We start from the raw sequence: 12,137 nt of genomic DNA on the forward strand, positions 1-12,137 counted from the left end.
AGGAACTTTTTGTCCGCCATGTTTATTATTCCCTTTATATTCGACGAGAAGCCAGACGGGACCTTCATACTGCTCAGGCATTCAAAAAAATGACCTTCTCTTCTTTGGTAAGAGCGTAGCTGGCACGACCTTGAAACCCTTCCGGATGCCGGTCATCTGGGTCTTTCAAAAGTTGCTGGTCCTGCCGTGCTTCCTTTGTATCATTTGTCTTCCCATACACGCCCAAGAAGCTTAGCAGGTTCACGCAAATATTCTTCGTAACATGCATCACGTCGATTGCAGAGCGGACATCTAGGACTTTCCAATATTCTAGCTCCCAAAATATAGATTTCTTCTTCCACATGGGTGCGTGCCCGTCAACTCCCCGCGGAACTGATTGTCCGCCAGGACCCTTTCCAAAGATGACTTTCAAATCCTTGACCATATCAAATATCTCAGCACCAGTACGTTCCGCAGGCTTCGGCCGGTGATCTGCCTTGCCGTTGAAATGCTTGCCTTTCTTTCTTACGTTATGATTTCAGGGAAGAAATCGACGATGACCCAGGTACACGTTCTTCTTACAATTACCCAAACGTACACTTTCAGTCTCATGTAAGCAGTGCGTGCATGCATTGTATCCCTTATTTGTCTGTTCCGAAAGGTTACTGAGAGCAGGCCAATCGTTGATGGTTACAAAAAGCAACGCTCGTAGGTCAAATTCCTCTTCTTTGTGCTCATCCCAGACACGTACACCAGGTCTGCCCCACAACTGTAAAAGTTCATCAACTAATGGCCTTAGGTACACATCGATGTCGTTCCCGGGTTGCTTTGGACCTTGGATGAGCACTGGCATCATAATGAACTTCCGCTTCATGCACAACCAAGGAGGAAGGTTGTAGATGCATAGAGTCACGGGCCAGGTGCTATGGCTGGAGCTCTGCTCGCCAAAAGGATTCATGCCATCAGTACTTAGACCAAATCTTATGTTCCTTGCGTCAGCTACAAAATCTTTGAACACTCTGTTGATCTTTCTCCATTGCGTTCCATCAGCGGTGTGTCTCAACTCCCCGTCGGACTTACGGTCCTCTTTGTGCCATCGCAACGACTTGGCATGCTTTTTGTTCCTGAACAGACGTTTCAACCGTGGTATTATAGGAGCATACCACATCACCTTGGCGGGAACCCTCTTCCTGGGTTTCTCGCCCTCAACATCGTCACCAGGGTCATCGCCTCTGATCTTATAACGCAATGCAGTGCATACAGGGCATTCATTCAAATTCTCGTATTCACCGCGGTAGAGGATGCAGTCGTTAATGCATGCATGTATCTTCAGAACCTCTAAACCTAGAGGGCAGACAACCTTCTTTGCTTCGTACGTACTGGCGGGCAACTCGTTATTCTTCGGAAACATATTCTTCAACATTTTCAGCAAATTTTCAAATGATGAGTCAGCTACACCTTCCTGTGCCTTCCATTTTAGCAAATCCAGTGTGCAGCCCAGCTTTTTGAGACTATTATCGCATCCTGGATACAACGACTTTTTGTGATCCTCTAACATGCGATCCAAATTCTCCCTCTCCTTGTCAGTTTCGCAACGTCTCCGTGCATCAGCAATGGTCCGACCAAGATCATCAGCGGGCTCATCATGTGCCTCTTCTTCACCTTCACCTAACCCTTCCCCACCTTCAGCATCATCCTCCATGAAAGTATCACCGAAATGATCATGATAGTTGTCATCGATATTATCCCCTTCTTCATCTTCTTCCATTCTAACCCCTCTTTCTCCATGCTTGGTCCAACAATTATAGCTTCGCATGAAACCGTGCCGAAGCAGGTGCATGTGAACGTCTCTTGAGAAGGAGTAACCCTTCTGATTCTTACAGACAGCACATGGACAGATAATAAAACCTTGCTGCTTGTTCGCATTTGCCACTACGAGGAAATCTTTCAAACCCGTAGTGAACTCGTCGGAGAGTCGGGAACCGTACATCCATTGCCGATTCATCTGCATTATTATTATATAAAGTATATAATTAACTATCATGCATTTGTTAAACTAACTAGCTAGAAATAATACAAATTAAACAATGAACTACACACATGCATATTTTATCAATGACACATGAAAGGTTCAAGTTGCTAACCGCGATCGCGGAGGAAAAATAAATTAGAAAGCTCAAGTGTGGCTCGGACACTTCATATCACGTTTGTTTTGATGCTCTCGGGCATTTCATCGAACACCTTGTGTGCATAGGAGGAACCAAAAGCAAACCCACCACCCCCCTTCTGAATTGTGGCTAAGTGAAGTGAGATGAGTCCTATATATAGGGATGGGCCTTTAGTCCCGGTTGGCCTGGCCAACCGCGACTAAAGGCCTTCGGGCCAGCCTGAGGACCTTTAGTCCCGGTTGGCCAGGCCAACCGGGACTAAAGCCCCTCCCGTCCGCCAGCTGTCGACCGAGCGCGCTGGGCCCAGATAGTTGGTCGCGGGTCTCCTCCCGAACCGCGACTAAAGACCCCTTTTGTCGCGGTTCGATTATTTTAGGGACTAATGGGGGCGTATGGAAGCCTCTTTTTCTACTAGTGTAAGAAGGCGTTGGCCAGTGGAGTGAACCCTAACTCAGTTCACTCACTCCCTCTCGTACAACCCTAGCCGTCATCCACTGTTCCTCTCTCTGTGCTGCTTCCGGCGATCCCATCCCGACGACTGCGTGCACGGTTGGTCAGGAGAGCAGGTGCCTCCGGAACCCTGTCGTTCGAGATCCTGCCCGGGAGAACGGCAATAAGGTTTTTTGGGAGCGTCTCGACGCGACTGCTCCCGATCTGTCTCCAACTCCGCCGGCCTCTGCTTCCACTACTTCCCTGCATCGACACCATGGCCGACAACGCCACCGCCAAGAAAAAGGCCACGGACGACGCCGAGGCTGCTGCCGCCGCCGCCGCGTTGGCCTGGCCAACCAAAGGGTATGATCCGTTCATCCCTCGTTTACTCATACTTGTGCTAGCCGTATATGTGCTGTTCATAGATGGTTCGCTTCTATGTTCTGTACGTGCTAGTATGCTTAGGTATCGCTACGAGATGCATATCATTTATGTCATGCTTACTGTTTACTCGTAGATTAGTCTAATCGGAAAAGTGCTGATATTTCCAACAGCTACACCACGCTCTTCATATAGATGAGTATATGTGCGTGTATGTGAGCATTCGCGTTTGGACTGTGTTTCTTAGAAGAAGAAAAAGACCCACACGAAGCTGCATCACGCTGTTATAAGTTTCATGCGGATTGTTGTTGATGAGTCGTGATGGGATGCCCGGGGATCGTATGCAAATGCAACCTTGCGTGTCCAAATTTCAGTGGCCACGTACGGCGCCGACTAGCAGGTCGTGACACGTCCATTCTCCGCCCGATCGAGGAACAATATCTGGGAACGTGACTCGACGGATCGACCGGTTGCTTCGCCCGCCCGCGCACGAAGGCGGCGCCCAGCCAGCCCAAAGTGGCTTCTAGTAAGTACTAACACGGACGCGACTGGACCGCGACCGGACGGAGCAGGGAATGCCACTGCACCAGAGACACCACGCCCCACCACACCACCACGCTCTCGCGCGCGTTGGCGACGCGTGCAAACAACCGGTCGACTCGAGACCGCGATCCCAACATTCCCACCGGATGTGAAGTAAAGACTCTTCGCCGAAGCAACGATGGGAGGCGGACCGTGTGGAGAGGACCGGCGAGTCGCCCTCGTCCTTGCCGTGGGCGGCCACGATCACAACACATCCTACGCCTTGGTAGAGCTCCGACCCGCGCCACCGGGAGGTCTTTGACGTGTAGAACGATCCAACGCCCCGATCAATCAGACGTCCTACACGAATGCAACATTGATCTCGAGCTCAGGTAGAGTGCGTACGTGTGCGCGACCGAGACGCGCGTCGCTAAAGTACTGGCCAACCTTTCCAAACTAAGTACACAAGGAGTTAATTACTGTCAAAAAGAAGTACAAGGAGTTAATTCCTTAAAAAAAACTCAGGGAATTAATCATATCTTGTTTTTTTAGAAAAGGAGGATGACCCCCGGCCTCTGCATCTGGGAGATGCATACGGCCACTTTATTAATTATTCTCGAGGACCTTACAAAGTATTACAGACAATATTTCTGAATCCACCATCTCGGCAACATATGCCGCTACTCTTATCCATATGATGAAGGGATGCTAGTTGGGCCACTACCCAAACCACTCACCTAAACCTAACATCAAAAGCCGGAAGCCCCAGCCGAGCCACATACCGGGTCTGGGGCACAATCCGGTCAGACACACTCTTGTGTCGTCGCAGCCATCTTCCACAGGTCCGTCTTCAGAATATATTGAGTCTTCTACCTTGTGTAGGCCACTCCGCCATCGACGTCACCATGACGCCAGACAGCTACCTCCTCCTGCGCGAGTCCATCTCCGTGCATCGGGCGCCAAGTCTCCACTGCACCACGCCGCCGAGACCTGCTGCCATCAATGTTTAAGATGAAGCACCGCTCCACCAAAGAAGCCGCCCACTGGTCCCTCGATCCCGTGAACACCTCCAAGACTGACGCCCCCGAGAGGAAACGACACAAAATAGCGCCGCCGTCATCCGATCTACTGATCTAGGGTTTCCCCCGGAGATAGCAGATGGTGGCCTTGAACTTCTCCTCGGCGATGCCTTCAAGAAGGGAACGCTGCATAACAGCGCCGTCACCGCCGGCCTTGGCAGCTAGCCAAAGGCAGGTTTTCACCCAGATCTATTCGAAGAGCCTCCATCAAGCATCGCGTACACGGATCACCAGCACCGGGCCGTGGTGCCTCGCCAGATCCAAGATCAGCACCGCCACCACATGCCCGCTGTCCACCTCGCGCCGCTCGAAGAAGACACCACCCGGAACGCCGGATTGCCGCTGCCACGAACACGCCACGCCCACCGAAGCTCGTCAGGCCGACCCCCTCCTGCTCCCAAGGACTCGCATCGTCCAAGGAACGCAGAGGACGGGAACGGCCGACCCCTCCGCCACCACCTACAACCCCTCGCCGACACCCGCCACCACGCCGCCGGACGCCATGGGCCGCGCACGCCCGGGCTGCCGCCGGTTCCCTCCGAGATCCGCCGCCCCAGTCCCAACAGGAGCCGCGAGGAGTCGCCCCGCCGCCGCCGTCAGCCTCACGAGCTTCGCCCGGCGGCTTCCTCCGGCGGCGGCGCGGGGCTGGGGGCGATTGGGTGGCGGCGCGCTAGGGTTAGGGAGGCGCCCCCGAGTCGCCCTAGGCGAGAGCGACGCGGTCAGCATATCTTGTTAGGAAGGAGAGCTGCGTCATCCATTAATAAGCTAGTTTTATGTTCCTTTTTTGGAGATAAGGCAATGGGTTACTTTTTCTTTTTGAAGACTATATGTTTTGAATATTTAGAAAAATCTACTTCCTTCGTCCGGAATTAGTTGCCGCTCAAACCGATGTATCTAGCTAGCATTGAAATGCGTTTAGATACATCCGTTTAAGCGACAACTAATTCCGAAAGGAGGGAGTATAAAATTCTGGTAAATAAGTATGTCGAATAGATAGCTTTTCTTTTGATATATAAAATTCTAAATTAAACACAAACTCATCTATGAGGTATAAAAAACACATTCAGCAATGAATAGCGCACACCAGTTATACTCACTATTCATTACTTAATTGGTTCTTAATACATAGTAAATGAATTTGTGTTTGATCCTGACCGATGAACAGTAACCGTCACTACTCTTTGTCGGCCGAATGGAAGCGTTCCGTCATCAACGTGCACACAAGTACAAAGTTACAAAATAACTGAAAGCGTATTCATGGAGCCCAAGTGGACATCACGAATTATTATTTTTCTTTCTTTCTGGGAAGTTCATACAAATTAGTTACCTGAAGATTACTAGCAATGTGCGTATCTTGAAGATAGAGTGGAGAATCAGATGTCGTAAGGAGTGTAAGCTGTCAGGCCAGACATATATAAGCCAACAATAACAGCAAAATGTACAAAGTAAAAAGAAATGTGAAAAGAAAATTTCCCAATTTGCAGGCAGTTTCTATACATTTACATCAGGCTCCAATTCTCATTCCAAGAAATATGAAACCAATAACAAGTGAAACCAAACGATCACAACATTAATTTCATGAACCGAACTCACAAGCACACCCCAATCTACAAATACTTGAACAGGACCACAAATAAGCGGGTATCGGAGGACATTTCATCATTTCTTCTTGGCAAATTCCTTAGATTCCTTCTTTTCTTGCTCCAACTTTTCAAACACGCTGCCATCATAGACCGCCTTGACAGTCTCCTTGTGAAGAAATCCCTCCTTGTCTTTGCACAGCGCATAGAGAAGTCTCCACTCACCGAAGGCGCCCACCCTGCCATGTTTTTTGAATCCAAAAGCATGATGAGCTTAAAAAAGAGCGTGCTGCTTACATTTTTACATTGTTCACACTCGAGGTGAAGTAATCTTACCGTCCTTTGAAATCTTTAGGGTCCCTGTTTGCTTTAAGCATCTCCCCCAGCTCTTTGCTCGTTAGGGCATCAGGCCTGGTGTGGGCATGCTTCTTGAATATCTCCTCAAACTTTTCAGGAACGAACCTGCAGTTTTGATCACAAACCATAATTAAGTTAGCAACTTTGTACATGCACCCATGTTAATTGTAGAGTTTGTAGGACTAGGAGGTCTTCTACGTAAGAGATGGATTAATTGTAGAGTTTCTAGGTAAGAGTAATTGTAGAGTTTGTAGGACTAGGCACCTGGTTGTAGACACATCTTTACAATAGTTAAGAGACAGTATTACCTATACATGACAAATGGAGTGAGGTTATTTTCATTGCACGAGCTCGACAATGTACTTATATGTCGACGTTCTTAGTTAGAGCAAATTAAAAGTTTGTAGGAGGTCATCTACTTTGAAATAGAGGCAATAGATTCTCTCATCGGTAGCATGAGCATGATCTGTCTGCCCTAGGGCGGTGGCACGCACATGGTACGCTAAGTTAGAGTCGTAGCTATAAAGTAGTACCTTCCGTTGGTATCGTACACGTCTGTGTCACTCCCATGCTTGCCCTGCTGGATGGTCTTCACGTAGATTGGGAACTTGAAAGCTGGAGGTTTCACGTTCGCCTGCAGCAATAAACTCTCGAGTCGATCAGCACCTCTTTACGTACGAAAGAAAAAATAATGAAATCTCATTTCATGCCGCTTTTGACAGATCCCAACTGCTTTGGTGATGTAAGTAGAGTACGTATAAATCTATTTCGTTCCTGCTTCCTTTTCTGGTAAAAGTAGCTGGCATCCCTTTCTTTCTTTTGCCGCGAAAGGCAAGGGCTCTGCGGTGCACCATTTCAAAGGAAGCAAACGCCCGCCAAACCGGCCGGAAGAGGCGCGCGAAGCCAAGAACGGAAAGACGAACGGAAACGAAAATGACTAGCTGCTGATCGCCGGCCGTCCAACTAGTTCGCGTACAGCACCAAGTCACCAACAACAGTGCTGGAGCAGCATCAAGAACAGCACTACTACGCGCGCATCTCCGTCTCCGTCATCCACATGGTGGAGAGAGAGAGATCGATCGACCAGCGAGAGGGTTTTGCACGCGTACGTACGTACCGGTACCGTCTTGGGCGCGAGGAGGCCGTTGATGAAGACGGCGCCGGCGGCGGACACGACGACGCCGCAGCCGATGGCGCGCAGCCCTTGGTAGGTCTCGGAGGGGTAGATGACGCCGTCCCTGTTCCGGTCGAAGAAGGCGGCGTGCTTCTGCAGCGGCGTCAGCTCGTGGTTGTACACGTCCGCCATGGACGACTCCTCCTTCACCTGCTGCTGCTGCCGGCTCCCTGCCGCGTCCGCGGGTTTGGAGCCCATGGAAGGATGGATGGTTTCGGCCGGCCGGCGATCGAGGGGAGAGAGAGGGGCGGGAGAATGGTGTCGCGGGAGGATCAGCTGGATGTCTCGGTGTGATGCAAGGTGACTGACGCGGGGAGAGGGGAAAGATGGTGTGTGTGTTGTACCCGGGGAATTCGTGGGGTATATGTAGTACGTGCTCCATCCATGGGTGCCGTGCGCCGCGGGCACCAGCCAGCTAGCCATGCACGCTGTTTCCTTCCTTCGATTTTTTTCTCGTTGAACACAGTACAGACGCGAGCGCTTATATAAACGCGCATACACTCACTCATATAAACGCACACACGCACGAACGCAAGCACTTTTTTTTTCATTGTTTTTTATGTAGCTTACCACTCATGTATGCAGACATGTTTGATTCACAAGATTCTCGAACCAAAAATTAGTAGTATGGATCCTATAATATTAGCAAACCTTGCTTATAATAATTTACATCAAGGAGTGTTTTGTTTTTGCGTGAATAACATCAAAGAGCGATTTGACATCACAGGAAAAAAGATTCTGGGTTGAAAAGAAGAAAGAAATGTAACTAGGTTTGAGTTGATTGAAATTTCCCTCAAAATATAGTGCAATACTGTTACGGTCCCTGCCACCCTGGCCCCGCCTACAGCAACTACTACGGGCCAGGCTGCCGCACCACCCGACGGCCCGGAACGGTCGCGACGCGAAGTGAAGCCCGACAGCAAGTTCCCAGCCCACACTTGGGAAACAAGGGGTAGGGTTAAGTAGGTCTCGAGGCCTCCTGTGTGAGGTGTGGAGAAAGTAATAGGCTAGCGGCGGCACTCTTCTCTTCCGATCCCCTTTCTTCCTCCCAAGAACCCTAGATCGATCGAGACTTGTATCCTCAATTCCTCTGTGTGTTGTTAAGATTTGAGAGGGAGCATAACAATTGGTATCAGAGCCCGTCCGATCCACCCAAAAATGTTTTTCTCCACCCCCAATCTGGCTAGGCGATTCCCATCTATCATCCAGACGCGGAAAGGCAAGGCCACGGCGATGGAGGAGCACACCAAGGCGATCGCTGATCTGACCGCGGCAATCGCGGCCCCCACCACCAAAATCGAAGACATCCACCCCGTCGTCCACGAGCTGCAGGGATGGCGCCCCTTGATCGAGCAGTCCATGGAAGAGATCCGATCGGATGTGGGCCACTTGCGGACTCAGATCGACAAGGCCACCACCACATCGCCTGTGGACAAGGCCGCGGCGACCGCTCCACCACCCCCTCCCCTGCGGCTCAGCGAGCTTCCGCCATTGCTTCCCCAACTCGCGGACGGGTTGCGACCTCGCCTTCCGCCACCGATGGCCGACGCGACCCATCCGCGCGCCATCGACACTCCAGTTCGTGGTGACACTGGGCACAGGCCCGATGGCCACGGTGTTTTCACTGATCTTCGGGGGAAATCGTCAGGGGAGATCCACACCCCTCGATTACGTCCGGCCACTGGTACGTCCGACTTCTACCACCATGGCGAGCAGTCGTTTTCCGGGGATCGTGGGTATCTTCGCATGCCACCACCACCACGGTTTGACTTTCCTCTGTTTGATGGGAATAACCCGAGAGCGTGGCGTCTCAAATGTGAGGCCTACTTCCGGGTTTGCACGCTTAGTCCAGATACTTGGGTTAGTTGTGCCGCTATGTACTTTACAGAGGGCGCTCTCACTTGGTTGCAATCATCGCAAGCGCATTTGCATTATCCCGATTGGGGCGATTTTGCCACTGCTATATGCACCCAGTTCGGTCCTGAGGAGTTTCAGAACCTCCTGAGGCAGTTTAATAGGCTGAAACAAACTGGCACCGTAGCAGAGTATGCTGAACATTTCACACAAATCATGCATAACCTGTTAGCACATCACACTTGGTGGGATCCTGCATTTTTTGTTACTCAATTTCTGGGTGGCTTGCAACGTGATATCCGTGCTGCTGTCGTGCTTCATCGCCCCCAAAACTTGGATACTGCTGTGGATCTTAGTTGTTTACAGGAAGAGGTGGTGGACACATTCCGGCGAGAGGAACGACGTACCCCTGCGTCCTTCTCCACGTCTGCAGGAGGGCGGGCGATTCCTCGCACAGCATTGTCGCTTCCTCCTCCACCAACGAAGGCAGGCGGCGCCCCCGGTGACATGCGCCAAGACGATCGCCGCACCCTCGACACACCTCGACCACCAGCAAGCGACGACCGGCTGGCGGGCGCTGCGGGCGTATCGCCGCACCAAGGGCCTCTGCTTCACTTGCGGCGAGCGTTGGGGGCGCGATCATCGCAGTGCTCCCATAGTGCAGCTTCACGTGGTCGAGGAGCTTATTGAGATGCTTCACCAACCATCATCTGATACAACACCCGTGGAGGCATCGACCACTGAGGCTGATTGTTGTGTCCTCTCCAGGGAAGCAATTGAAGGGGCTGAATCACCGACGATGATGCTTTTGCACGGTTGGGTACAGCAGCGGGAGGTTATCATGCTTGTGGACTCTGGATCCTCGCACAGTTTTGTCAGCTCATCTCTGGCTCAACACCTTCAAGGGGTGCAGCAAGCTCAACGTGCCATTTCTGTGTGCGTGGCCAATGGTGGGGTTCTGCATTGTGATCAAGAAATACCGGCGTGTGCTTGGCGTTCTCAGGGGGTTGATTTCACCTCGGATCTCAAGGTTCTACCCCTGGGGTGCTATGATGTAATCTTGGGTATTGATTGGCTGGTGTGCCATAGCCCAATGAAAGTCCACTGGTTAGAAAAGACCATGGATTTTGTGTACAAGGACAAGCAAGTGCATCTCACAGGTGTGCGAGCGAATGTCACCCGCTGTGATTTGATTTCAGGGGCTGAACTGCACAGTTTGTTGGAACAAGAGGCAGTGGCTCGGGTCGTGCAAATTTGTGCAACAACGGAAGACATGGAAAGACCACCCATTCCGTCAGCTATTGGGGAACTGATTGATCAGTACGGGGTGTATTTTGAGGAGCCGCATGGATTGCCACCGCAACGAGCTTTTGATCATGCCATCCCTCTGGTGCCCGGGGCACGGCCTGTCAACTTGCGCCCATACCGACACAGTCCAGCGCAAAAAAGATGAAATCAAACGGCAAGTAGCTGATATCTTAGCTCAAGGCATCATTCAACCTAGCACGAGTCCTTTTGCCTCTCCAGTCTTGTTGGTTCAGAAGAAGGACCTCACGTGGCGTTTTTGCGTGGATTATCGCCACCTCAACGCGGTGATCGTCAAGAATCGTTACCCTCTTCCCGTCATTGAGGAGCTGCTCGACGAGCTAGCGGGAGCCTGCCTGTTCACCAGCTTGGACCTGCGGGCAGGGTACCATCAAATCCGGATACGACCCGAGGATGATCATAAGACAGCATTCAAAACACACCATGACCATTTTGAGTTCAAGGTACTGCCATATGGAGTCACTGGTGGCCCACCAACCTTCCAAGGCGGCATGAACATTGTCCTGTCACCATTGCTGCGCCATGGAGTGCTTGTTTTCATCGATGATATCCTCATCTAGAGCAAGGACTTGAGCTCGCATATTCGGCTGCTACGTCAAGTATTTCAGCTACTCCAAGAGCATCAATTGAAGATCAAGTACAGTAAGTGCACATTTGCCAGCCCGAGGCTGCTTTACCTGGGTCATGAGATCAGCGGCGATGGGTACACACCGATGGGAAAAACATTGCAGCAGTACAAAAGTGGCCGGTCCCTACCAATGTGAAGGAAGTGAGGGGTTTCCTTGGGTTGGCCGGTTATTACCGCAAATTCGTCCGTGGTTTCACTATCATCTCCCGGCCACTCACAGATTTGCTCAAGAAGGGTACCATCTTCCGTTGGACTAATCTGGAAGACGGCGCATTCCGAGCTCTGCAACAAGCGTTGGTCGCCACGCCGGTGCTGGCTCTGCCCAATTTCTCCAAGACCTTTGAACTGGAAACGGATGCGTCTGATTTGGGCATTGGAGCGGTTTTGATGCAGGAGAAGCATCCTATTGGTTTCCTGAGTCGCGCGTTGGGGCCGCGCAACCGGATGCTTTCCACCTATGAAAAGGAAGGACTAGCTATCCTCATGGCAGTCGATCACTGGCACCTATCTCCAAAATGATGAATTTATCATTCATACTGATCAAAGAAGCCTCATTCATTTAGAGGATCAGCGGCTGTCCACTCCATGGGAGCAGAAAATCATGGTTAAACTGCTCGGCTTGCGTTACCGCATCGTGTACAAGAGAGGTGCAGACAA

At 51.1% G+C, this 12,137-nt stretch overlaps 1 protein-coding gene across 1 annotated transcript; it reads right to left on the bottom strand.

Annotated features, from left to right (window-relative positions):
* Nucleotides 1-6,017: 6,017 nt before the first annotated feature.
* Nucleotides 6,018-8,004, bottom strand: LOC123166860 (probable peroxygenase 5). Its single transcript, XM_044584669.1, has 4 exons — nucleotides 7,616-8,004; nucleotides 7,032-7,132; nucleotides 6,478-6,603; nucleotides 6,018-6,380 (listed from the first exon to the last, which is right to left on the bottom strand). The coding sequence occupies exons 1-4, from the start codon at nucleotides 7,868-7,870 to the stop codon at nucleotides 6,221-6,223; spliced, it is 642 nt and encodes a 213-aa protein (XP_044440604.1). The 5' UTR covers nucleotides 7,871-8,004; the 3' UTR covers nucleotides 6,018-6,220.
* Nucleotides 8,005-12,137: the final 4,133 nt, after the last annotated feature.

This window comes from Triticum aestivum, chromosome 7D (genome assembly GCF_018294505.1).
Source record: "Triticum aestivum cultivar Chinese Spring chromosome 7D, IWGSC CS RefSeq v2.1, whole genome shotgun sequence".
Lineage (NCBI taxonomy): Eukaryota > Viridiplantae > Streptophyta > Magnoliopsida > Poales > Poaceae > Triticum > Triticum aestivum.